The sequence below is a fragment of the Manis javanica genome, chromosome 2 (genome assembly GCF_040802235.1).
Source record: "Manis javanica isolate MJ-LG chromosome 2, MJ_LKY, whole genome shotgun sequence".
Taxonomy (NCBI): domain Eukaryota; kingdom Metazoa; phylum Chordata; class Mammalia; order Pholidota; family Manidae; genus Manis; species Manis javanica.
The window spans coordinates 29,291,236-29,318,231 of record NC_133157.1 but is presented as its reverse complement, the minus strand read 5'-3'; the positions used below and the strand labels follow the sequence as shown (position 1 = coordinate 29,318,231).

The window sequence follows — 26,996 nt, the reverse complement described above, 5'->3', positions numbered from 1 at the left end:
GAATTATTGAACAGTCAAGATAAAACAGAAGGAATTCCTTCTCCATCTGTGTGTAAAATTGTAATACTTTCAGAATATATTGCCTAGCTTTAGTACATCAGCATATCAATAGGCATTCAGAGGTGGAAAGAAGTATGGCTTTAGTGCATTTACATCATTACTCAGGGATGGAGAGAAGTTCATCTCCATATCAATGGGTAATTACCTGGGCAACAGAGGGCTTATATGTACCTAAGAGGTGAGGGAGGGGGCCTGTTTTGCTTCTGCTGAAGCAGGAGAGCTGGCCCAGGACTGCAGTTTATGAGCAATAATTGGATTTTAAACCTTATTTCTCCCTTTGATTTCAGTTTTTAGAGGTATTTTGCACCAGGATTTTCTTTCCCCAGACTTACATCTGGCACAGTCAGCAGGATTCCTCTGAACCTGAAATCTGTTGTAATGGGTGTCACCTTTGGGAGGGATGCCCCTAGAAATGATGGGGATAAGTGGTGCTTACGCCAAGGGATGTGTGTCTACACTTGTGTGGCCATGGAGGCACCACCACCGCTGCTGGCTGCACCGACCCTAGCCCGTGGCCCAAGCCTAAGGCTACTGTTTCTGCCACTGCTGCTGCTTCTGCTCCCGGCTGGAACCTGGTCACTACTATGGAAAGGAGCAGAGGTCTGGTACATCTTGAAAGAGAGGCAATTGGCTGCTATATACCACATCTTGCTGGTTATGGAGCCCATTGCTGGAAAAGCTCTGACCAAGGGGTAATAAACACCCATCCCATGATGGGATGGGTGAGAGACTGGACTTAAAAGCCAGAGTGGCATGGCACAGACACCTACTGTATATGTGACTAGCTATTTGCCTTTGGCATCCCCAGGGAATAATGAAGCAGATGCATTGGCCCAGGTGCACTGGCTAGAAGGAAAGCCTGCCTCTGATGTGGCCCAATGGCTACATCAGCATTTGTTGTACGTGGGGCAGAAGACAATGTGAACTGTAGCCTGTCGGCAGGGCTTGCCATTGACCTTTGAAGAAGTCAGCCGAGACTGGAAGGAGTGCCCTGCGCGTTGTGCAGATCAGTAAACCACAAAGAGGGGCCTAGAGAGTCTCTCTGCAGCGTATGGCCGGTCGCCAGTGATTGAGAGCAATCAAGGCACCCACTTTATTGGGCATGCATTGCAAGGATGGGTGCAGCAATTAGGAATAAAATGGACATGGCCCTGAACATTTCGACACATGGACCGGCAATGGTTGGCTCTTCTGACACCTTGGGGAAAAGGCCTGGAAGCTGGCCTCCTGTGTATTCCTGGAATAACAGCAAAGTGGCCCCCCAAAATCACAGTTATTTCCCTCTACAGTCCTTGTGTCCTGGATGCGCCCCCTGGCTGCAGCTGCTCCATGATGGCTAGAATGGATGAGCTTTGGACTTAATCTGCATGGGACTTTGAACCTAGCTGAATCTTCTGGCTTGAGAATTATCATGATTGTGTTGCTGTTGTCAAGAAAAAAAACATTTAAAGAGAGGCTTGACTTTATCTAATGTTTGGTAAAAGTTTTGTGAGCAATCTAGCATGGTTGTTAGGAATGAGTAAACAAGTGTAGAAACATATTTTGTGCTTAGTAAGAGATTGTGCTGTAAAGTACATTTACTTAATCTGCATTGGCTGAATCCTCTGGCTTGAGGATTATCATGATTTTATTGCTGTTGCTATTGTAGGTCATTAGTTTGGTTGGAAAAGAGGGAACAAGTAAACTGTAAGGCAAGATTTCTGGAGGGGTAACCTATGGGTAAAATTGTAATATTTCCAGAATATCTAGTCTGACTTTAGTACATCTGCATATCATTAGGCATTCAGAGGTGGAAAGAAGTTTGGCTTTAGTGCATTTGTATCATTCCTCAGGGGTGGAGAGTAGTTTATCTCCATATCAATGGGTAATTAAGGGCTTATCTGTATCTGAGAGGTGAGGGGGGCCGGTTTTGCTTCTGCTGGAGCAGGAGAGAGAGATGGCCTAGACTGCAGTTTGTGAGCAATAATCAGATTTTAAACTTTATTTCTCCCTTTGACTGATTTCAGTTTTTAGAGGTATTTTGCCCCAGGATTTCCTTTCCCTGGACTTACACCATCTCATTACTCTCTAGCCATTTTCTAAAGCCTGAACAAAAAATTCCTAATTTAATCACTTCTTTAATCATTTTGTCATCAGAATCATCTGGTAACTCAGTATTTGAGTACTTTCCACAAATAAATACGCCAAAGTCAGCAGACTTACTATCCTAGGGAATACTCAATGGCAGTGAATGCCATTTTTTAAAAGTTATGAAAAAAAAAAGGTTTGAAATAAACATTATTTCCTTTGAAGAGAATATTCATTTATATATCTTATTCAAAAAGTCATAGCACTTAATAGTTGGCACATATTCTAGTTTTTTCATTTTTAATACTTAAACAAGGCAGAAAAGCAAATTACACCTTTAGAAAAATAAAAAACACATTTCAAGAAACTTTAATTCCAAAATGAATACTGTCTACTATTTCTACCTGTGCAGTAAAGCAGGTAGAAATTAATATACAACATAAATTTTTTAAATAAATATCTGTCTCCTTATTTGTATGTGTAGTATATATAACACCATATTTAAGAGTCCTAACAGAATTAATATTTTCTTGCATCTACTACTTTATGCCTATTTAGAATAAAGGCCCCATCTGCACATGTAATGGCCTCATCTTAAACCCAAGTTAATTACAGTGTCCTCTGGAGAGGAAAATTTTCATAAGCTATTAATGCCTTGATTTCTTAAAAAAAAAAAGTTTTGGCAAGTGTGAAAAAGAAAATCCTGTTATTTACCAATTCATGACATGAGAGGAAAGACAGATAATACATTCCTCCACAAAAAAAGTGGGTTTAGAGAACAGTTCTATAGTATTTCACAAAGTATCAAAGATCTGATAAGACGCCCCCTTGCTCAGGGGGAATAAAATGATTTCAATGTGTTCCTCTTCTGAATTACTCAGTAACCCCAAGTGATTTTTAAATTGGGAGGCAGATTATTGGCAGTAAGTTCATCAAACTTAGATCTATCCTGAACAGGCACATTATAGAAATCAAGAACGTCTCTGACCCTGCACATTTGGTAAAGCCTGGAGTTAGGCACTGTGTGGCCCAAGTCATCAGCCAAACGTGCCAAGAAACTGAACTTCAGATGACCATCTTCCAGGGAGATGTCCTGCCAATTGCTAGATGAGCCAAAAATTTCTTTGACGCAAGATTCCAAACGATTCTGGAGATCTTCAGGTGGTATGTATGTTCGGCTTCGTAAGGGTGGACACACAAGGATAGGTTCTTTCTTCACCTCCTCCACTGTTTCAGCCACCACTGGCCTTTTTTCTTTTCTGGGATCATCAAAACAAATTATGTGAATCTCTGGTTCAGTGCGTTAAGGATGTTGATACGCTGACAAACACCAGACTCAATCTTGCCCATCAATATAAATCAACAAGTAAATTACTTACTATTCTTCTGGGCAATGTGGAGAGAAGAAAGAGTAAGATAGGTCTCTGCCCTTGGAAGTTTATAGCTGAATTAAGCTGGCACAGACACAAAACAAAAGCTAATTACAGATTTTACATGCTCTAAGAATGCCCAAGAATGGGTGAAGAAGTTAAACTGTTCTGTCTGGGGTTCCCAGTCCTCCAAGATCCAAACTCAGTCTACCTCTCTAACCTCCTCTCCCACTAATCTCCTATATACACTCTACACAAACTAAATTATATTGTTTTATACTTTCCTGATGTTGTGTTAGCTCAAGTTATATCCTGTCTGAAATACCTGTCTTCCATCTTCACCTATAGAAATCTTACTTATCATGTTCAAGTCCTAGGACAAAACTGTTCTCTTCCAAAAAGCTTTACTTATGTCCCCAATCAAATACATTAAGTTCCTCTGTTTTCCTTAAGTACTTTATATTGCTCATACAGCAAACCTCATCCTCCCTGAGTTTTAATTTTATTTACATTCTAGTTCTTTTACTAGATCAGGGTTTCTCAGCCAAAATACTATTGACAAAATTTTGAACCAGGTATGTCTTTGTTGGATGGGGTGGAGGAGGCAGGTGGGAGGGCACTGTCCTGTTCATTGTAGGTTGCTTAGGCTACTTAGCTTCTTCCTTGACCTCTACCCACTAAATGCCAGTTGCACACCTGTCCCCAGTCATGATAACCAAAAGACATTGCCAAATGTTCCTGGTGGGCAAAATTGTTAATCATTATGAACTATTGAGCTAGCTAATAAACTTAGCACAGGCCTGTTTTATTGATTTGGGGGTCCTTTGAAAACTTCCTGAATAACTATTATTGAATACATGGGCCAATGTGAGGGTATCTAACTGACACACTATTTCAGTGCTTAATGAAATACTTGTTCATGAACTGACTCCTGTTTCCCATGGAGTTGGCATCTGATTGGGATTGATGGTCCACACAAAAATTGTAGATACCAGAAATAAATGATGTCTGGCCAAGAATATGGCTTGCAATGCTATTCTTCTTTGCCTATGCAAAGGCTCTTCCAGTAATTTATCAGCATTCAATTCTTTATCAATTTCTCCCTATCTAGAGTATTCCTGAGGGCACACAATATGTTGTAACAACTCCCATCTATAAAGAAAAAAAAATCCCCCTAGACTTCAGGTGCCCTCCAGCTTGCTTTACAGCAAAACTTCTCAAAGAATTGTCTATACCTATGGTCTCTACTTCCTTACCTCCCATTTTGTCCTCTTATTACTCTAAATACATTTCAGAATGAAATGCAATCCACTCCTTCCATCTCAGTAATCTCACACACTGTTCCAGATTTCTTCCTAATTTACTACCTTCTGATATTATATTCTACATTTGTTCATTTTTGCCTTCACAAGAACATATGCTCTATGAGGACAATGATTTGGTCTTAGTAACAACTGTAACCCTAACATCTAGGGACTTGTAATACAGGCAGATGCTCTAAAACACGCTGAATGAGTGAATGAAACAAACTTGAGATTTGAGAGACAATAATAAACATTAACCAAAAAAGAAGGGAAGCTAATAAGTACATGGGCTGAGGATGAAAATCCTTCTGGACTGAGTTTTTGTTAAAAACCAAAGAAGCCAGCATACGTTTTTCTCTGAGGTTCCCACAAATTTTGATGCCCTAACACTACCTTGGTCAAACAAAACAAATTCACCTTCAAAAGATTCCACATGGTGCTATGGGAAAAGTGTAGATGGGGAGGTAAAAGATTTGGGTTCTAGATTCAACTCTGCCATTAACTTGATTTGAGGCTTTTAGCAAAATTCTGCCTCTCTGCGGGGCCTCAGTTTCTTCATATGTCAGAATACTGAAGCTCGGAGAATGGGCCTTGTTTCCACTGCTGTGTCCTTCTTACAGAAATGCTGGACCAGAGCAGGTGATTAATAACTTTGCTAAGGGAATCGGCGAATGAACAATCAAAGACGACGAGGCAGTACCTGATTTCTAAACCTTGCTTGTGAAGAAATACACCCCGCAAATGAATTTAGTCTACCGAACACTTCACGTTCAGGTTCTAAGTTGCTCGTTCCAAACGCGTCATTTATTTCCTGACACCACACTCGGTCCCCAGAACACAGGGTCACTACTGTTTGATAAGCAAATCAAAGTAAAGCTTTGAAAGTGGAAAGGGACGGTGCTTCCATTATGAGAAAAAAGGCAGAAGGAGAGGTACCTGGGCCTCTCTACCCGCGGAGACCTCAGAACCCTGAAGCCCTCTGTCGTCCGTCCTTCGGGCAGGCGCAGGACCAGGCTCCCGTCTTAATGGCACGACCCTCTCCTGTGAATTCGTCCCTTCATCCTCCTTACTGTGGGGCCAGGTGTCTCTCCTTAATGTCCGTGAACATGACCCACCGCCTAACCTTCCTCTTTACCTGAATCCAGACCAAAATTCTCTGCGTGGCGCCCCTGAGGCTATCCATGCGAGGGCTCTCTGGGTCACACCGCAGCCTGAGAACGCCGCCATCTCCGTGGAGAGCTATGGGCCAAAGTCCGCCCCCAGCCGGCAGTGACGCGCCCAAGCCAGCCAAACGGGTGTAAGCTTAGCGGGAGGCGATCCCTTTTTCCCGGCAGCACTAGCTCCCGGCTCCCGCACCCTTTGCACGCCGGGAAGTGTAGTCCGATAGCTGTTCCCGGCGTAGGCTGGACCGAGGCACTCTCTTAGAGCATAACGGGAGTTGTAGTTGGGGGGCGTCCCGGGAAGGTTCCGGGTGACGCCTTCTGGTCCGGGGGCGGACGGCGATCACAGCGCTCCTCGCCTGAAAGGAGGAGGAACTGGCCACTGGGAGGAGGCTCTAGTGAGGCCTGGAAGGCTGTGCACCCAGGCAGGGGAGGGGATTCGGGGTTGAGGGGCGGCAAGTACTGCGGCTGATATGCTTCTGGGGTCGTGACCGCTCGGGGACCGAAGCAGAACCTGGCCAGACCCAGCCTGGAGGCCTCGCCTTCGTCGGCCTATCTTCATCGGCCAACTAGGCCTCATAGAGGTTCTTTTTCGTGTGACCGCCCGGCTTCCTTCCCTGATTTTCTGACCGGGAGATGGCCTCCCCCAGCCCCCCGCCCGACCCAAAGGTAAGTCGCTCCTCCGGGTATCCACCTCTCGCCACCGCAGGAGCTAGGCCGCGCCGCCTCCCCACCCCTCCGCCCCCCATCTCCAACCTCGATTTTTAGGGCCAGCGCAGTGCCAGAAAGTACCCCCTGGCGCTGTGGGGTACGGTTCACAGCCAGAACCGCCCACTGGCCCCTTTCAGTCAAGATAAACTTAAAACTCAAAGTTAGTAATGCTCCAAACTAGCACTCCCCTGTGTGAGTTAGTTGTTCCAGGTAAGGCACCATTTTTCACCCTCCCCTGTGTCTTCGCGCCTGTCAGATGCCTGGACCTGAAACAGATGCTTAGAGAACTTACTGGAATTGAATTGAACAGGGTTTCAACGCAGTGCGAATAGAGAATTGAACCGAGTCAATGGGGTGTAGGAAACTTGGGGAGGCCTTGGGGCAGCTTACTGAAGTTAAAATATTCGAGTATAATTTTTAAACCCGAAAAGCCTTATCCTTAGGCCCCTCACTGAGAACAAGGATTCAGCTTACTTATCCTCAAGTTTGAGGTGCTTGCGTGTTACAGTTGTTTCTCAGAACTGGGCCCCATTTGGAACTCTTAGTTGTCGTGTTCCTCCTATCCTACTGGCCCTCATAGGTAATTTCTTTTGCTACTTTCCGTGGTAGAATTGTCCTTGCGACAAGAACTGACTACAGAAATCATACTATTTCAGGGGTTGCTGACATTTGAGGATGTGGCTGTGTTTTTTACCCAGGAGGAGTGGGATTATCTGGATCCAGCTCAGAGAAGCCTGTATAAAGATGTCATGATGGAGAATTATGGGAACCTGGTCTCACTGGGTAAGAATCTGCAGTTTCTCTGATTAAAATATCTAAGAAGCTATAAGAAGTCAGACTCTGAGAATACTTGGTGGTCCACTGCCAAAATTGCTTTGTTCAAGGTTCTGATTCAGGCCTTTCAGCCATTAATTGCTTTCATGACTCTTATCCCTAGTGTTCTTACAGTGACCAAAATACACTTCCTGGCTTCCTGTCTTCATAATCTCTTTCCCATATTGCTCTGTACTTTCCCTCCTAGCTCATCCTCCCACCGCTTTCCTCCCACCCCTTTCACTGCCTTCTGGAGCCCCTATTCTTCTTCACATAATGTTCCTTACCCCTCCTGGCCTTTACTGAAACCTGGCATCACTTTTCTGGCAGGAGCTGCTTATTCTCCCACATCCTCTTCCTTCCCCATCCTTAGTCTCAAGGCGGGAAGGGAGCCCTTACATCCTCCCAGCTTTTCACTGCTATTCCCAAAGCTTTAGTTTTGCACCTCCAAACAAAAATCTTTCTCCTCTGAGGCCTCAGTCTTGCCCCACCCACTCAGTTCTTTTTCACTATCATTTGTCAGCTTTTTTTTTTGGTCCCTCACACATGCATTTTATCACATTTCAGAAACTTTTCTGCTAACCCACCCCATTGATGATGCAGTCATTATTTAAGCCTCACTGTATCTTGACCATATTGTCTCAGGGACCCTGCTTTCTATTTTTATTCAGCAACTCACATCAGTAATCCCCTAAATTTTGTCAAAACAGTAAATCTTAAACCCCAATATCAGTTATTCAGGCAGTAGATGTTTATTGACTAACTAAATAGGGGTGACCAAAAAATCAGCTCCTACTTGCTCTCTGCCCTTGATATTACTGTGACTTCTTGCCTTTCTGCCTCTTCTGCTTTCCTACTACACCTGTTCATTCTTAATGATGTTTCCCATTCCTTGACTTCATTTCTTTTCCCCAGGTTATCAGTCCCCTCCTGAGTTCACCTCTTCCTCTAAGCCATGGAACTGTATTTGAATTATTACCAGCGTGTTTTCTTGCCATCTTGTTATTAATGCTCTACTCATTTTGCAAATTTCACATCCTGTATTGGTTATAAAATCTGCCTTTTCTCCTATCTGAGTTGCTAAACACAGCAGGAGAAACTCTAACCAAAAGGCTTGATGCCCTGTATGTATGCATGGCTTTTCTTCTTTTAGTCTCCTCTGGGTTTTTTACATCTCGGCAAATTTTTTATCCTTGATTTGCTCATTCCCCTGTTCTGTTTATTGACTATTCTAAAAACTTAAAAAAGAGTTTTCCTTGAGTTTGTCACTCAGTAGTGGACCTTACATTCTGTTTTACAGAGAACTTAGAGGCCACTAAATGTGAACTCTCAAGGTTTCTGCTCTTCATTTGCACACTGTAGGCTGCTCCTATCTTCTCACTTCTCCAAGAACTTGGGTTAGGCATTGTTTTTCTATTTTCCTTATAGTTTCAACCTGTTTCTTCTCTGGTGACTTTATTCTGATCATAGGGATGTTCATGGCTCTTCCAGTTGGAGAAAGAAGGGGGGAAAAATCCACTCTCTTTTGAGTCACAGTCTCCCTCTTGCTTCCTATCTTGTTCACTTCACAGCCAAGTTTTTGTAGTAGTAGTTAATGTGTGTTCTGTATTTCCTTATCTCCCATTACCTCTAAGCCCCTTTCTTGTCTCTACCACTCCCCTTAAATTGTTTCACATTGCTCTATAATAACCCAGTTGTCAAATGCAATGTACTCTTTTTGGTTACCTATTTTGCTTTTCTCTATAGAGATTTGAAACCATTGCTTCCTTCTATTGCCTTGCATTCTCAGACTTCCTCTCAGTCTGTATACTTTCCTTGATGGACCTTATCTACACTCAGATTATCAGCCCTCACTGTATAATGATAGGTCCCAAATTTTTTCTCCATGTAAGGTATCGGGGAGCCTAACTGCCTAAGTAAAAATCCGAGTTTGACTGAATGAATATACTTTTAAGACCCATGGCTCTAGATTAAGGTATAAGATTAGATTATTGCATTAGCCTGTAAACTAGCCCCTTAACTCCAGTCTCCCTTTCTTTTAGTATATTCTCTTTACTGCCACCAAAGTGATTTTCTGTTAACTGCTTACAACTTCTGATGATCTTGACCGCTTAAAGGATAAATATCTTAATTTCTTGTCCCACATACTAGGGCCTCTCTGTATAGCCCCTGCCAGCTTTCTAGCCTCATTGACTGTTGCCTGCACACCACTTCAGTCATCAGCCATATTAGCAGCTGATTTTTTTTTCTGCTATGCCATGGTATCTCTGAGTCACTGCCAGTCTTATCCACACATATGGTATCCTGGTTGATAGAACCAGGCAAATGCCCAGCCTTGGCAGTGAGCCCATCTGTGATCTCTGCTTTCAGGCTCTCTTCCATATTTTAGCTGAAATACAACTTTTCATCAGCTGTTATGTCTCCCTCAATCTTTTCATCTTCCTCTACAGACTGTTATGTCCATCCTCTTGATGAGAGATCACAATTAAATTAACTCTTCCAATGTAATGTTTTCCTCCACTTCACCTTGTCATTTCACTTAATACAACTCTCTTTTTGCTTTGTAATTTTGGCTTTTCATTCATACCTTTCTTTTCCATGCTGATTTTTTTGTTAAAAACTTTGATAACTACATTGATGATAAAGCTGATAGCTTGATCTCTCACTTCTTGATCTTTCAGTTCTTTCAGTTGAAGTCAACTTTTTCAGTTTCAATGACTTCTCTCTGGTCTACCTGAGCCATATTGGACCTTGATAGAATTGGAAATTGCTGTACCTACAAGACCTTAAATTCATTTTTTTCTTCTTTGATTATAGTCTTTCTCTAAATATTTGTTCAACTACTCATTCATTCAATAAATAGTTATCCAGCACTGTGCTAGCCCCAGAAGTGAAAGTTCTTCCCCTTTCTCTCATTCTCTTTTACCAAGAAAACTGTTTTTTTGATACTCTTTTGGATAGTGGGCTTGGCAGTTATGGTCCCACAGGCCAAATCTAGCACACTTCTTGTTTTTGTAAATAAGGTTTTATGGCAACATGGACATGCCCATTTTTTTATGTGTTATCTATGACTACTTTCTCATTTCAGTGGCAGAGTTGAGTAGTTGTAGCAGAGACTGTATTGCTCACAAAACCAAATATATTTATTGCCTGGCCCTTTTTAGAAAATGTGTGTCAGCTTGTGTTCTGTCCTAAAGTTCAGCCACTTCCATTTTACCATTTTTTTTGCCTTTTCTCTCTCCCTTCAGCTACCATATTATTAAAACTGGCTAAAGATTATGAAAATCAACTCAGTAAGCTTAAGCCAACAAGAGAAATTATTATAGGGACAGAGATGGCTCATGGACGACATGAGCAGGGTTGCAACTGGACTCGAGAAAAGGACTGGAGCTAGAAATTAGATCATTCTCAGGAAGTCAGAAATTAACTCTATGCTCTGTTTCTTCTTGACAGACCAAACTTTCCTCCTCATATCCACATGCTTCTGAGTTGATAAATTCGAAAAATAAAACATTTTTCGAATAACTACCTATTTCAGTTTCAATTCCAAGTTCCTGGGAGAGATGTACTTTGAGTCAACTGTCCTAGATAAATTAGCTATAATTGTGGGAATGGGAACTTATACAATTATGGCAGAGACCTCAAAAGGTGATTATAGCTACCAAGCCCTGATTTAATGAATAGTCTGAGGCTGTTCTGTGCAGAAGGCTAGACTCTCTTGTGCTCTTTACCTATTTATCTATTTGACCTATGTATTTTTATGCTAGTGCCCCTCTATTTTATTTACATTAGCAGTATATTGCATTTTATGTCTGGAAATGTTTTAATTTTCTTTTTGGTGATGTACTTAACTAGTTGAAATTTAGATTCACTGGGGTTTTTTAATTGGTTCATGGGATTTTCACTGGAATGTAATTAGGTTCATAGATGTGCTTGGGAAAAATAAGATCTTTATAATACTGACTCTCTTTAGTAATTTAGTTGACTTAAACTGTCCTATGTCCTTCAGAAAAATTTTATGGGTTATTTTTATGGATCTCTGAATCCTTGCTAGAGTTATTCCTAGGTTTTATGGTTTTTATTGTTGTGAAGAGCATATTTTTTCTATACTTACTGTTATCTTGGTTATAAGAACCAGTATGTATTTTGTATCTTAGTCTTGTCATTGCTGTTATATTTCATGTAATTCTTTCAACAATTTTAGGTAGATACCCATGTCATCTACAAATAATTATAATATAATAATCTTATTCCTTTGAGTAAAACCCCTGAACATCATCCATTGAGTGAGCATTATGAAAAAACTTTTTCTTCTCACAAAGAATTTATAATCCAACAGAAGAGACAAACACAAATAGTTAAAAATACAGTATAATAGTAGCTATAATGCAGTTATGGACAATGGTTGGTAATAGAAAACAGAACACTAAGTTTGACTCGTGGACTTAATGAAGCCTTTGTAAAGAACTGTTGCTTTAAATTGAATCTTAAAGAGAAACTTAATCTTAAAGAGTTTGCCAGGTAAATAATGTTGGGGGACATTAGTAAATGAGATATGCAAAGAAATGGCATAAAAGACTATAACACAAGCAGTTTGCCCACTTAAAGTGGGAGAGAGTGGATAGGATGGTGAATTGAGACATGTTATGAAGTACTGGGTATCATAGTTTAAAGAGCTTTGATTTGATCTTAGAGGTGGTGGACTGCTGGTGAATCTACTGGTGGTGACATGACTAGAATTCTATTTTATGAAGGTCTCTCTGGGTTCACTGAGGGGGCAGCCTAAAGATCAGAGCCAAGAATTTTTAGCTGGTTTTTCAATAATCGGAAAACACAAAAAGAAGGTAGATACTAGAAAGTAGAATCATTGATTTTGGTGATTGATGAACAGAAAAAGGGAGAAATCTAGGATGATTTCCTGCTTTGGGACTTCCAGGAAATGGATGGTGATGCCTCTCAAAGATGGCTAGAGGTAGAGATAAGTATGACAGCAGATAAAGATGATCTTGTTGATCATGAGCCCTTTTTGAGACATCTAAGTGCCTATATTCAGAGAATGTGTATTTAGAGGAGATATGGATGTAAACATGGGTAATAATATCACTTAACAGTCGACAAAGGAAGAGATATGAGGGAAATGTATTAGAAAAAGGCCAAATAAGAAGTAGGGAGGTAACTAGAAGAATATAATAACAGGAAAACCAAAAACAGATAATGTGAAGAAATGGGAGTAGTCAGCAGCATCAGATGCTGCTGAGTAAAATGACTGAAAACTGTACATTGTATTTGTAATTTGAAATCATTGGTGATTTTATGAGAATTTTCTCTAAATGTTAGAAACAAAAACCAGATTTTACAATAGGTTGTAGAATAGATTGAATGAGAAGAGGTTGCACATGGAAAACACAGTTAAGAATTGGAAAACTGCAGCATTAAGATTTTTTTTCAAAGCTTGGATTTCATGAAGAGCAGGGTTTCTGGTTCAAGATAAAATTGGACATATTTGTTTGTTGGTGGGAAGGTGTCAATGGAGAATACAGATTGAAGAAAGAGGAAAAAATCGTAATAATTAAACAAGGGCCCAGAGCCAAAGGGTATTAAGAGCAGATAGATTAGCCTTGGTTAGGAATGGGATATATCTTCCTGTACCATTGCAGATCATTTCATAGCCTGGGTCAGAAAGTAGAGGCAGTTCTCTCATCCTTTTTCATTGTGTGAAAGAAAGCACTCCACTGAAAGTGAATTTGAGATAGAGCATTGTAAGTAGCTTAGGTAGAAATAGAGTTTTTACTACTTTCTTAGGGGAATAAGAGATTTTTTGGAATAAAATAACTTAATGGCTGATTTGAATAAGCTGAAGGAAAATTAAAAGGCAACTCCGCAGTTAGAAGACTAGAAAATTGAGAGAAAAGAGGAAGTAAAAATATAAATTGTTGAGGAACAAATATAAATTTGGTAGTGATCGAATCTTGTAGTAGAATTATCTAACAGGCAGCAAGAGAGAAATCAGAGGCAGACTTAAGTGTCCTGTATGGCACTGTAACATCACAGATCATTATGTTATCTTTCCTCCAACACACATAAGATTTTCATTTCTCAGGTATCATACAGACCCTCAGTTAAAACTAGATGTTTCCAGCTTGGGTGTTATATCTTGAGTAATGAGAATCATGTATGCCAGAAGAATGTATAATTTGTGGTAGGTAAAGTCATAAGCTACCACACACTGCTCTTTTTCTTTGTTTCTTCCATTAATTCTGATCATGTTCCTTTATGTTTATTTTATTCTAGTCTAGTCTGTCTTTCTATATCATAGACTCCATGTCACTTCCACCCATTTTTTTAAAGCCATTTTGTCTCTTGATATAGGAGTTGCTTTACTTAATGTTTTCCTTATCGTATCATTTTCTCTTCCCATTTGTACTTGTTTCCATTTGGTAGGGGGCTTCATGTCTAATCTCTGAGTCCTAACTGATTGAACAATGCCTGGAATGATTTTGATCACAGTAAATAAATGCTTGTTAATAAATGAATTGTTGTTTCCCCTGGTTGTTATCTTTTATCCTTCTCAGCATCATTTTTTGTGTTCCTTCCTATCTCATAATAAGGTTAGTATGAGAGACAAAGTTGCGTTAATACAAGGGAGTTGGAATTTTGGGTTTACTCACATCCCAATAATACTATCTCATCCTATATTTTCCTGAGCCTATTGTTTTCTTCCCATGTTACCCTTTTTCCCTTGATAGGCTAGTACATCCCACCACTAGTTTTATTTCTTTATTGGCCCATCTTACCTTGCATCAGTCACTGTTGATTTACCAGCACTTGTGCTTGCTCATTCTTTGCCTCATAAACTTCTTTTCATAAGCCTTCTCCAAGAAAAACATTTCATCAGATAACTACTACTAAATAATAATATTTATATAACTTGTATAATTTGCCAAGTACTGTTCTAAATGCAATACGTTTTTGAACTAATTTAATCCTCACAACAATACTGTGAGGTAGTAAAGTACATTTTGTAGACATATTTGATTAATTAATCCTCATTGTCTTATTTTTCATATAGTTGCTTCTTGCTAGCAAAGAGCTTAGCTGATGTTTCTATTTTCTATTTATTATTCCAGATGTTTTGAATAGAGATAAGGATGAGGAACCAACTGTGAAACAAGAAATTGAGGAAATTGAGGAAGAAGTGGAACCACAGGGTGTAATAGTTACAAGAATCAAAAGTGAAATTGACCAGGATCCCATGAGTAGAGAAACCTTTGAACTTGTTGGTAGGTTAGATAAACAGAGAGGAATTTTCTTATGGGAAATACCCAGGGAATCTTTGACCCAGGAACAGAGAATGTTTAGAGGAAACACTAACATTATTCGTAAAAGACCAAACTCAGAAGAGAAATGCCATAAATGTGAAGAATGTGGAAAGGGTTTTGTCCGCAAAGCCCATTTCATTCAACATCAAAGGGTTCATACTGGTGAGAAACCTTTTCAATGCAATGAATGTGGGAAAAGTTTTAGTCGCAGTTCATTTGTGATTGAACATCAGAGAATTCATACTGGGGAAAGACCCTATGAGTGTAATTACTGTGGAAAAACCTTTAGTGTGAGCTCAACACTTATTAGACATCAGAGAATCCACACTGGAGAGAGACCCTATCAGTGTAATCAGTGTAAACAGAGCTTCAGCCAGAGAAGGAGCCTTGTTAAACATCAAAGGATTCACACAGGTGAGAAACCTCATAAATGTAGTGACTGTGGGAAAGCCTTCAGTTGGAAGTCACACCTTATTGAACATCAGAGAACTCACACTGGTGAAAAACCCTATCACTGTACCAAATGTAAGAAAAGCTTTAGTCGAAATTCATTACTTGTTGAACATCAGAGAATTCACACTGGGGAAAGACCACATAAATGTGGTGAATGTGGGAAAGCCTTTCGATTAAGTACGTACCTTATACAACACCAAAAAATCCATACTGGTGAGAAGCCTTTTCTTTGCATTGAATGTGGAAAAAGTTTCAGTCGGAGCTCATTCCTTATTGAACATCAGAGGATCCATACAGGTGAAAGACCTTACCAGTGCAAAGAATGCGGGAAAAGTTTCAGTCAACTTTGCAACCTTACTCGGCACCAGAGAATTCACACAGGAGACAAGCCCCATAAATGTGAAGAGTGTGGGAAAGCCTTCAGTAGAAGCTCAGGTCTTATTCAGCATCAGAGAATCCACACTAGAGAGAAGACTTTTCCATACAGTGAAACTAAGGAAAGTTTTGATCCAAATTGCAGCCTTGTTATACAGCAGGAAGTCTACCCTAAGGAAAAATCTTATAAATGTGATGAATGTGGGAAAACTTTCAGTGTTAGTGCTCATCTTGTACAACATCAAAGAATTCACACTGGTGAAAAACCCTACTTATGTACCGTATGTGGGAAAAGCTTCAGTCGGAGCTCATTTCTTATTGAACATCAGAGAATCCACACTGGTGAAAGGCCCTATCTGTGCAGACAGTGTGGCAAAAGCTTTAGTCAGCTTTGTAATCTTATTCGACATCAGGGAGTTCACACAGGTAATAAACCCCATAAATGTGATGAATGTGGGAAGGCCTTTAGCCGGAATTCAGGCCTTATTCAGCATCAAAGAATACACACTGGAGAGAAACCTTATAAGTGTGAGAAGTGCGACAAAAGTTTTAGTCAACAGCGCAGCCTTGTCAACCATCAGAAGATACATGCAGAGGTGAAAACCCAAGAAACCTATGAATGTGATGCTTGTGGCGAAGCTTTCAATTGCCGCATATCTCTTATTCAGCATCAAAAATTGCACACCACTTGGATGCAATAAATGTGGGGAGATACTTAAGCACAGTTTGACTTGAGAGTAGCTGCCCAAGTGCAGTTTCAGTATGGCTCAACATGTGTCAGATTTAGTGATAAAGCAAATTCTTGGCCTCAGGCAAATGGTTTCTAAAGATTCTGTGAACAGTGGGCAAGTGCCCACAGGCAATTGAAGACTTCCATTATTATTTGTTTTGACGATTATAGAGAAAGACTATTTAGGCATCTTTCTTTAACAAATCAATCAGCAGAGAGATTAAACCCAGGTTCAGAGCACTTGGTTAAAATTAATATGAGAGACAAAGTTGCGTTAATACAAGGGAGTTGGAAAGGCACTGTTTAAACTAGAATAATTATATAGAGGGTCCTCTGCCACCATTCTGTGGTGGTTCTTTCAGTTCCATGATATATTTGGCTATGGATGGCAAAGTCAACTAATTAAGCATATGATAAAATTTTCAAGGAAACAAAGCCCCGTTTCCTTTTTTTATTTTGGGAACTGGTATCCAAAGTTTTTGTCATCAAGAAAGACAGTTTGGCATGTGTTTAAAGAAAGGCTCTTTGAATGCCTTGTGGTTCCCAGATCTATAAAGTGAGTGACCATTAATTTTACATGTAAAGATTATGTGAGTAACTAACAAACCTAGCAAAGGTGTTACCAAGGAACCTTTGGGAGTGCCTTTTCTTTTTTTTTTTTAGATGGGCCCAGAACGGTGGAGGAAGACACTACTTTTTGTGTTCTCCCGTCTGTGAAAGATATTTGTATTTCTATACAAAAAATCTTACTCCACCACTACCAGTAGCATGTGAAAGTGTACATATTTTGATTACCAAGAGTTGGCAATAAAAAGACCTGGAGTCTGTGCTAGAAAGCCGAGATATTTTGGTATTGCTTTGGTTTTAATGGTAACTAGACTTTGCATGCAATTTTAAAATACTTATTTATGGTTCTAGGGCTTCCCTTAGTTAATGGTTATTATAAACCTATTAATTCACCTGGTTTAATCATTAAACCTGTTTTTGTTTTTGTTTTTACTTTGGGTAAGAGTTCTTTGTTACTTTAGATAAAATCTATCCTGTCAAATACATTACTTCATTTAAAAATAAGAATCCAGGATTTAGAGGAAATTGCTCTCTCTCATTCTACCTGTGACTACTTACCTTTTCTGGGATAGTACAGCTACAGTTAATTCCAGGTTCTTTAGTTTCTGAATGTAGAATTCCAAATCTCCAGAACTCTGTAATTCTAACTTCCTAATGGTTTGAACAAAAGCCCTACTTGTCCCCGATAACCTAGACATTCTAAACACCACCTCTAAACTTTCATCTTCCCATCACTGAATATATGTGTGTGCGTGTGTGTAAATGTGGATGTTGTGGTACATTTGTGGAAATGTACCTCTCTGTGCATTCCCTTATTCAAATTAGGTACTCATAGTTACCATACAGTTAACTCTTCAAAGCAGAGCTTGTGGCCCAGTGAAAAGTGGAAAAAGTAATTGAAACATTTGATTCTTCAATAAAATCATCCACCTGCCCTAAATCTCCCCAGCTTTACTAATTCTATAGCAGTGGTTCCCAGGCTAAGGTCTCAACTAATAATAAGGTTCTTAGGCCTGTTCTCAGTATTCTGAAAAACCTAATGCGAAGTGTATGTTTTAAATGCATGCACACTATGACAATTGCTTTGGTTTTTGCTGGAATTGCATGTTTCTTGTATGCCAGCTTGCTTAGCAGAAGCTCTGATTGTTGACATTGTAATGTGGGGCCATGGTCGTGTGATGTAGTCCTACTAAAATTACATAGTTTTTAACACCCTTGGATGTGAATCTGGAGTGACAGCTCCAAACTCTAGTATGAGACAGTTCTTGGCGATACGTACAATTCATAGCTTATAAAAAGCATAGCCAAAAAGGTGAATTTTTAAAAAGCAAGCTCACTACAAAAAGGATACCAGTATGATACTTAGAAAGTCATTAATGAATTCTATAAGAGCAGCTTCCAAAATTGGGAAGAGCCTGTTTTCAAGGGGTTAAGTAGTTTCTGGAAAGTGTAGATCATCAGTTCCCAAATGCTATCAATTCAGGACAAGTTAACTGTCCTACATTCAAATGGTAAAAATAAGGGCAATATAACATCTTTGTAAAAAAGTAATTTGAAGGCCTTTCCTCTGAAATTATGTCCCCCCCTTTTTTTAATAAAAAAGGCTTTTTATAATAATAGTAATTTTAGGGATGATCTGTTGAATATATATGCATCTTTAGTTTTAAAAAAAATTGGCAGCTCTTATTCTATCCACTTCATTTTACTGGTCTATAAAAGGGAATAAAAAGTAGATTACTTGTCTGTGAATATAAAGAAGGATAGAGATCAAGATTAAAGAAAAATCTGAGTATTTTTCCATCTGAAAAGGTAGTCAGTTGAAGAAAAGGTTGAAGATAAAGGAGAGCAGATGGAAATAGATTATCCTATTAGATAAGCAAAAATTCTAACAGTAATGGAAGGATTTTCTTTAGAGGTTTTCTTCCGCCAATTTGGGAGAAAAAAAAGATTTCATGTCTGTTGAGGGGAAGGGGAAGAAGTAGAGTGCATTTGAGATTACCCATTTTTAAACAGTCAAATTCACATTTTGAGAGGGAAGGGTTAAGTAGACACCATTAGGGGTAGAGTTGGGAACCTTGTCAATAGTATAGGTTTTGGAGTCATAGCTGAGGAGAATGGAAGAGAACCAAACAATGGAAGAGCTTCTGGGGTTTTATTTGGGCCCATCTAAAGAACTATGAATATTTAATGGAATTACACAGATTCCTTGGGATTGACACATGAAACGATTTTGAAAGAAAATTAGGGTTAAAGTAGATGAAGTAAAATATGAATTAGTAAATGTATTCAGGTTCTCCAGAAAAACAATCAGTAAACCAATAAGGTAGCAGATAGGAAGGAAGGCATTGGCTCATGTGATTATGGAGCCAAGCAGTCATAATATGTCATCTCCTAGCTGGACAACTATGAAGTGGTATAATTCAGTCCAAAGGCTCAAGAACCAAGACTGCTGATGTCCAAGGACAGAAGATGGGTGGCCCAGCATAGGCAGAGAGCAAATGGGCCCTTCCTCCACCTTTTTGTTCAGTGAATAAGATGCCCACAAGCACTGGTGAAGGCCATCTTTTAGTCTACAGATTCAAATGCAGATCTAGAAACAACCTCAGAGACAGGCCCAGGCAATGTTTTACCAACTATCTGGCAGCAATTAGCCCAGTCAAGTTGAGACAAAATTAACCATCACAGTAGAGAACATTTTTAAATGAGCAGATAAAAGTCTGGTGGCAAAAAAAAATCACTATAATACTCTAATTTTGGTGAGTGAGGCATTTCACTTTGACCTGTCTTTCCTAAAGGAGGATGTCAGCAAATCAAGGGGCAGATACACAGAATATCCAGAATAAACTTCAAACCTTTCTTAAATCTAGTCCAGATATTCCATTTTTTTACAGTTACTGTTCTTAATTGGTATTTGATACCTTTTGTCCTCTGCCTCCTTCAAAAGTATTCTGTGGCCTTGGGTGGTTGGTGGGGGTGGGTTGATTGATTTCTTTTTAATTAAGGCCATCTCTGTAACCATGATGCATAGACAAGTAAAGGAAGATATACATTTACTGCACAAGTGGTACAAGTTCAATTAACATGCATCTTTTAAATACCTGCCAGGTGCTATGTTTATATAAGTATTAGTTGCATAGTTGCATCAAGCAGTCCTTTATCCTCCTGGAGACTTTGGGGAGTGAATAGGAAGCCTCGTGTTCCACACCACAAAGATGAGAAAAATCACCTAACTTTACAAAACACTGAGTTTGATACATTTTGCACAAATAAAACATCGCATATCTCTGTCTGTGCTATTTCCTGTCCAGGAGCCATGTTCTCAAGAACACACCTCATGGAGTGGTTAAGGCACACCTCCATATCACATGACAGGCACTACGGCCCTGGAACAAAGTGCACTCTTGACTTTTTTTGGCCTGTGAATTCCCTCAAGGCAAAACCAGAGCAGGACAAAGAAAGGCTGGAAATGGCTGTAGAAAGATGTCCTGACCTTGGATATCTTAAGAGGATGTTTCTCTAACCTTGGGCTGCAGCCTTACCCTGATTGTTCTAAACTGCCAGAAGAATCAGTGCTGTGTTTAGAAGATGCTCTGTATTTCACTGTGCCCTGTACTCAAAGGGCTCACTCAGTTCTATGCATGTATGTAAGCCTCTTTTTGAGAACTAGATGTAGGAGCATTTTGAATTTTCATTTCCTCCAGTGCTTGCCTCTCGAGTTGCAATAAACAGAGACTTTATTAGAGTGTTAAATCGCTATGCTCCATAGGGAGAGTTTTTGTTGTTTTCTCCCATCTGAAGATAAATGTCCACTCATCAACATACACCAACAAAAAGCTAGGCCCCACATTGGATTATTATTATACATAATATAATGTCCCAGTTACCTCTCAATCCTCTACATTCAAAAAACTAATAACTGTCAGCAATACCTTTATCATATTATTCCCTGCTCAAAACTTTTTCACAGGTCCCTATTTCTTACTACAAGGTAAGGCTTTCTGTAATATCCCTGCCCAGTCTCCTCTTACCCTCCATGGTGCCCCTGCACTTGGCCTCATCATTCTCATCTAATTCCAACAATTTCCTCAACACATACATCTATACTTTAGTTAGTACAGTTAATTCATATTCACTCCCACTCAAGTGCCTTTACCATTCATCAAAAAACCAACTTGGGATAGGAAAAATATATTTATTCACAACTTACATATCTGGCACTCTACATAAAATATTGCTAACCTCACAGCAACCCTGCCTTACAGACAAGGAAACTGAAGCTCAAGTTCCCAAGATCAGAAAGCTAGCAATAAACTAATTCATCCCACCTTTTTAATGTCCTTTGGTCTGAGCACCTAGCCTATGCCACTGTGATTTAGTACGTAATATATTGTGTACTGTTTTGTTTCCTAATTGTTCCCTGTCTTCCTCCTCTCAATGGTAAATGTACAAGGACCTTGTAGTATCTTTGCAGAGCCCAGCATATAGAAGGTGCTGGATGAATACTTGTTGCCTGATTTTAAATATGTTCACATATATTAATGCTCAATATTGAGAGCTAAACTATTTCAGGAAGCTTAAGACAGATGTGTTATAGCTGGAAAATCATGTTTATTTAAGTATTGAAGAAACAGCTGTGACAGGCTGTATTGAATTTTGCCATTAAGCCTGTCTCTTAATTCATCCTTTCTAGGAAATAGGCTTACAGAATTGGTAGTATTACATGAGTCTCCAGGCTCTACAGAGCATGGGTAATTCATCTTTAATCTAGAAGTATGGCAGATACTGTTTCTAAGGACAGGTTCACAATTCTTTATCTGAAAGCCTTGAGAGCACATATGTTTTGGAAATAAGAATTTTTTCTAGAGTTAATATAGTGCTTATGGTATGTACTGTATGTACAACTCCCCCTGCAGAGTCTGAGTCAGCACTTACAATCAGACATGTTAATATCTCTGCATCCCATCAAGTGGAATAAAGATGATAACCTGGAGTCAGAGTTTGCCACCAAATAATTTGCTGCAAGCTTATAAGAAAACTTGGTTTGCAGAGATTTTTGGATTTTAAAATTGTGGATAAGAAAATGTGAACCTGCTATTGAGATGTATTGACTCATTTAATCTCAATAATTTGCAGTACTAAACTTTATTTGGGATAAGAGGAAACTGAGCCACAGAAATGTTGTATAATGTGCCCTAGGTCATATGGCTAATAAGTGGCAGAGCCAGCATTTGAACCCTGACTGTCTGACTCTGGAACCTGTGCTCTTCACCAACATGAGTACTTCCTCCCAAGGACTTTGCAGGTCACACTGACCTTAGTCTCACCCACTGGTTATGTGACCTTGGACAACTTCCTTACCACACAGGACACCAGTTTCCTCTACTGTTGCTATGAGTAAAATGTTGCTATCAGATGGAGTCTTTACTCCAGGAGAGTTAAATAAGATGAACAAAGTCACATTCCTGCTTTGCCCAAAGCGTGCTTCAAGGTTTGTATAAGTTTTCAGAGGCTTATATTTTCATTGTCACAGGTGGCTTCTGCTAAATTAATTCACATTATGAATCATTACAAATTGTCTCAGTATCTTATTTTTGTACAGCATGGTGTAAATTCACATGTGAAACTCAGCTCTTCCCCTCAAGAAGACAAGTATCTTTAGATTGCTTGATATTTCTTTCCATATTAGAAGTCTGTTCCCCAAAACAAAAAAGAAATGAACAAAATAGCAGTAGAATCATAGATACTGAGAAGAGACTGGGGTTACCATGGGGGAGGAGTTTGGGTGAGTGGGTAGGGAAGGTGAGGGGGAGAAATGGTGCACCAAAATTCTCCGTTGTAAGTTGGTCACAGAGATGGTAATACAGCATGGAGAATATAGCCAATGATTCTGTAACATCTTCCTATGTTGACAGTAATGACATTAGTGGAAGTGAGTATTTAATAATATGAGTAACAGTTGAACCACTGTGTTGTATGCTTGACACCAGTATAATGTTGTATATCAATGATACTTCAATTTAAAAAAAGCTTGTTACCTACCTCCCCACAATTTCATATTGCCCTAGCTTCTCACTTGCTGCCTTCTCTCTTTCCTCTCCTTTTTCATTTCTTCCTTTCTACTCACTCATTTCCTTCCCCTTCCCTCCCTTTTCTACCCTTTCTTCTTCAGAGCAAGAACAAAGTCCTCTTTCTATTCCTTCAGGCACTTAGTAATTTTTGGTGACCTTGGCTTTTGATACTTATGCTTTCAAGACATCATCTTCTCCCAGTGAATTATTGAAGTTTTCTTACACAAAGTCACTCCTAGAGAGTGCCTTCCCTCTTGCCCTCCAGGCACAGCCAGGCTAAATGAGAGTCCTCTTTTTCTGCACCCAGATATACTGATAGACTCTTCTCCCCTTCCTAACCCCAGTCAATGGCATTTGTGTTTCTTGCTTAACTACTTAATTGTCTAATATGCAAATGTCATGGCTTTCCTAAAGCTGAAACTTCTCTTAATTATTTTAAGTGCTGAGACCCAGCTTTTGTTTTTAGTAGGTGTTCTGAGTAACTACTAGAATAAATCTGACTGTACCAAAAGCTAGGTAGCCATTAATACATTCACTCAGTGATCATACAATTAAAGAAATTGAAGTCTGTAGCCTCCTAACACTGGTCATATTGCCCTGAGTCGAGGAAATGACTGGGGTTGAGATTTCAAAGACAGCTGTAGTGCTTTAGCCAGGAAAATACATCAGAAAATAGCCAGGGAAAATGCATTATATATATCCTCAACCCCAGTGAAATGTAATTTGGCCTTGACCAAAAGACGTAAAAAGCAGCCTTGATTATAAATTCATGCTCAACCCATAAATGAGAATCTGAGAGGTTTCTTTATGATATAGGGTCAGTGAGGCTGCTAAGCTCTAGATGAAAAATCTCTGGTAGAAGAGTTTTGTCATACCAGGTATTACCAGCATTTAGGATAGCTTAGCACACGGTAGGAGCTCAGCTACTTGAATGACAGCTGATTGAATGAGTGATTGCAATAAGAAATGTAGGAGACCTGTAACACTGGAGGCAGAGCTATTGTATACTGCCTGTTGCCCTGCCTTGCCCTACCTTCCTCCCTTGGCCATGTGCCCATCATAGAAGAAAGAGACCTGAATTCTAATCTCCCAGCTCTACCCTCCATCCCTAAATATGTGACCATCAGCAAGGAATGTAACTGTTCTAGGCTTGGTTTTATCACCTGTAAAACAAAAGCCTTGAGCTAAATGAACTCTAAAGTAGGTTTGAGTTGTTTATATGAATATAGTTGTCTTTAGAAAAGTAATAGAGGTGCATGGAAATAAATACTCAAATGTTGTAGAGGCATATAATAAGTAAGAATCTTCCTGTGCCCCATTCCCAGGTCTTTCCTCTCTGAAGAAACCGCTTGGGGCCAATTCTGTCTTGTCCTCTAATATGCTTATGCCTCTATTTCTTAATGTATCTACTCTGAGCAATATCATTTATCTTTGCACTTTCCAATACAAAGAATTTAGTTTACTACCTCCTCCTATATTTTAATTATCAAAATGAATAATGTAATGATTTAGATCCATTTCCTTTATTACTTTAAAGTACTATTACTACTTTACTGCTATTAGTATTACTTATTACTTTAAAGCACTACTTGTTTTTTTAAAACACTGTTTTTTAACCCACCAATTTTAAGTAGTATCCAGATTCCCCACTAAATAAACTGGTATTCACTTTGCTTTTTTCAGGTCTCCTCTTGAATTTCCTAGCTTCTGTCAGCTAAGTCATTACCTTCTTTTTCCACCAAAATCATTACGTTTTTGTTGTCCAAAGTTACAATGTTTAAATTCTCTTTTGTAGCTATTGTTGTCTTTAATGCTTTGTCTGTAGGTGAATTCAGCAGATTGAAAACCAATAAAGTACAATTATGTGAATATTTATTGCAAAACTAGGTAGTGTGCTTGGATGTACAGAGGAGGATGTGGTCCTTTGTCACCAAATCTGGGCCACTTGAAGAATAGTCCAAGCATCAAAGTCATATTGATTCTCTTATTATGCTCCATATGTTGCTCAAAATCATTTTACATTTTACCTTGCTTCACATGAATGGCTTTTAGTTTTAAATATCTTCAACTTTGAAATCTAGCATGACAGTTCTCAAACTTGGCTGCACTTTGGAATCACCAAGGGAGTTTTAAGGAGCACTGACAGAGAACCCCCACCCCCCATCTAGCGTTCGACTTAATTGGGCTGGAGTGTGGCTTGCATCTGGGTTTTTTAAATTTTTTCCACATTATTCCAATGAGTAGTCAAAGTTGAGAACCCTCACCATTAATGTAAGTCATGTCTAGTAGAGTCAAAGGTAATGAAATACAGAGCCCTTTGAAAGCACAAGCAGAAAGTAAAACCTGAGACCAACGGAAGGTTCATAGAAAATTTTATTTCTTTTTTGGTTGTAGCTGTCTCCACAACCTGCCAATGCGAAGATGGTTTGATAAGACATAATTCCTGCATTCAGCTTCTGAGGTGTTTCATTTGGTGGTCATTATTTGGATGGAGAGCTGATTTTGTTTTAAAGTCTATTTTTTTCTTAGTCAGTCTGGGGAGCTGAAGTGTTGCAAGGAAACCATTGTGAACTTCCATCAGATCCTTAATATTCAGATGTAGGTTTCAATGACTGATTTTCTTCCTTGTGTCTAAGAACTTAACCGGCAGTGTATTTCCAGTAGTTCCCATCTAATTTTGTCTAATTTAGAGGTTCAGTCTAAAGGTTGCACGTGGACAAGCTTGAGCCAGGCTGGTGGGCCCCAGGGTCTAGTAGGTATAGCTGGCAGTGAACAGCGACTGGGTGGACGCAGCGCCAGAAGAGCCGCTGTGAACATACTGTCCTCTGGCTGCCTGGCAGTTCGCCTGAAAGACAAGTGTGAGAGAGGAGACCGAGTTAGGCAAACGCAACCCTGTGCTGGACCCTCTCTCTCAGCCTCTCCTTAGAAACCGGCTTCACCTTCATTTGGATTTATTTCCTCCCTACAGTGAAATTTGCTGTAAATTTGCTGAAAATTGCTGCTGATACTGTTCTTCTCCTTCTATCATGTTATCTCCTTTTAAATCCCCAAGTTTTCTGAGCATTTCTCAGGCAAGCTGGAGGTTTGTGTCAGTTACTAAGGAAGTTTCTTTTTGTACTGACAGTATTGCAACAATAGTACCAGAAGTTAAAGTTGAGAAACTTCTCATTAGTACAGCAATAAGGGAATGGAGATTTCCATCTTAACAGTGGGGAAGCTTGGAAGAGTTGTTAGAAGAAATTGACCAAACGTTATAGTCAAGCATCAGGCAAGGTGCAGCTGAAGGGACATTATAGGAAAAAAAAAATTTAAATAAATGTACTGTTTTCCACCTGTATTTGTCCACAAGAACATGTAGTTTTTATGTAGTTGTTATCATAATATCATGTGATTCCATGTAAATGCAATTAAAGATGAGTTCAGGATTATGAAACCCGTAATAATATTCAGATGCCACTCAGGGGTACCAGGTCTTCAGGACACTGTTAATGTTACCTGCGCTTTCCAGGATTTATTTCCACAACTACAGGGATTTTCAAAATGTGTTTCATGGACCTAAGCACTTAGAAATGGAAATTCTCTAGCTTGACCCCAGACCTTCTGAACCAGAAACTCAGTGACTGGGACCCAGCAGTCTGCATTCTAACACATCCTTAGGGTGATTTGGATGAACACTCAAGCTCGAGCACCACCATCCTAGGTGACACACTCAGCTGCCCTTCTTTGGTGTGGAACGTCCTTCCGATGCTCACATTCACGATCCCTCCACCGTGTTAGCTCCGCCCCCCGTCTCATCTGCCACACGCAGGCACAGCCATGCGCAGCTCTCAGGCCTCACAAAGTGAAGCCCTAAAAACCTCACACCTCTCTTAGGCCCCTGAGATGGTTTCCTTTAGCCTCTCCGGGGCCTTCCTTTCCTTTAGCATCTCATCACCTAACTCCCAGCTGCGCTTGATTCCTTGCCCAGCCTCCTCTGTGATTGGCATTTTTCTGTCTACC

The 26,996-nt window shown here is 39.7% G+C and overlaps 3 protein-coding genes across 6 annotated transcripts in view; 1 reads left to right on the top strand and 2 right to left on the bottom strand.

Annotated features, from left to right (window-relative positions):
- Nucleotides 1–2,410: 2,410 nt before the first annotated feature.
- On the bottom strand, nt 2,411–6,090 carry MRPL50 (mitochondrial ribosomal protein L50). Its single transcript, XM_017660775.3, has 2 exons — nt 5,937–6,090; nt 2,411–3,386 (listed from the first exon to the last, which is right to left on the bottom strand). Exons 1-2 carry the CDS (start codon nt 6,026–6,028, stop codon nt 3,005–3,007), a joined length of 474 nt encoding a protein of 157 aa, XP_017516264.2. The 5' UTR covers nt 6,029–6,090; the 3' UTR covers nt 2,411–3,004.
- A 136-nt stretch (nt 6,091–6,226) lies between these two features.
- ZNF189 (zinc finger protein 189) lies at nt 6,227–25,643 on the top strand. 3 transcript variants are annotated; one of them, XM_017660784.3, is made up of 3 exons: nt 6,227–6,630; nt 7,374–7,455; nt 14,613–25,643. In XM_017660784.3, the coding sequence occupies exons 1-3, from the start codon at nt 6,598–6,600 to the stop codon at nt 16,331–16,333; spliced, it is 1,836 nt and encodes a 611-aa protein (XP_017516273.1). In that variant the 5' UTR covers nt 6,227–6,597; the 3' UTR covers nt 16,334–25,643. The 3 variants fall into 3 exon arrangements, with proteins under 3 accessions (XP_017516273.1, XP_017516271.1, XP_017516270.1); XM_017660782.3 differs by having other exon boundaries at nt 7,371–7,455; XM_017660781.3 differs by having other exon boundaries at nt 7,329–7,455.
- Nucleotides 25,353–26,996, bottom strand: part of ALDOB (aldolase, fructose-bisphosphate B) — a 12,185-nt gene continuing 10,541 nt past the window's right edge. For both annotated transcript variants that reach the window (XM_017660786.3, XM_017660785.3), the window contains one exon: nt 25,353–25,842. In XM_017660786.3, coding sequence (XP_017516275.1) covers nt 25,747–25,842 — 96 coding nt within the window. In that variant the 3' untranslated portion in view covers nt 25,353–25,746. The remainder of the gene's footprint in view (nt 25,843–26,996) is intronic.

Bases quoted from the DNA above. Each gene is read 5' to 3' on its own strand.
- ZNF189 (XM_017660781.3), top strand. From the start codon at position 6,598: ATGGCCTCCCCCAGCCCCCCGCCCGACCCAAAG. The intron at 6,631-7,328 runs GTAAGTCGCTCC...ATACTATTTCAG, and splicing joins GCCCCCCGCCCGACCCAAAG to GGGTTGCTGACATTTGAGGA. The intron at 7,456-14,612 runs GTAAGAATCTGC...TTATTATTCCAG, and splicing joins TGGGAACCTGGTCTCACTGG to ATGTTTTGAATAGAGATAAG.
- MRPL50 (XM_017660775.3), bottom strand. From the start codon at position 6,028: ATGGCGGCGTTCTCAGGCTGCGGTGTGACCCAGAGAGCCCTCGCATGG. The intron at 3,387-5,936 runs GTAAAGAGGAAG...TGATGATCCCAG, and splicing joins GAATTTTGGTCTGGATTCAG to AAAAGAAAAAAGGCCAGTGG.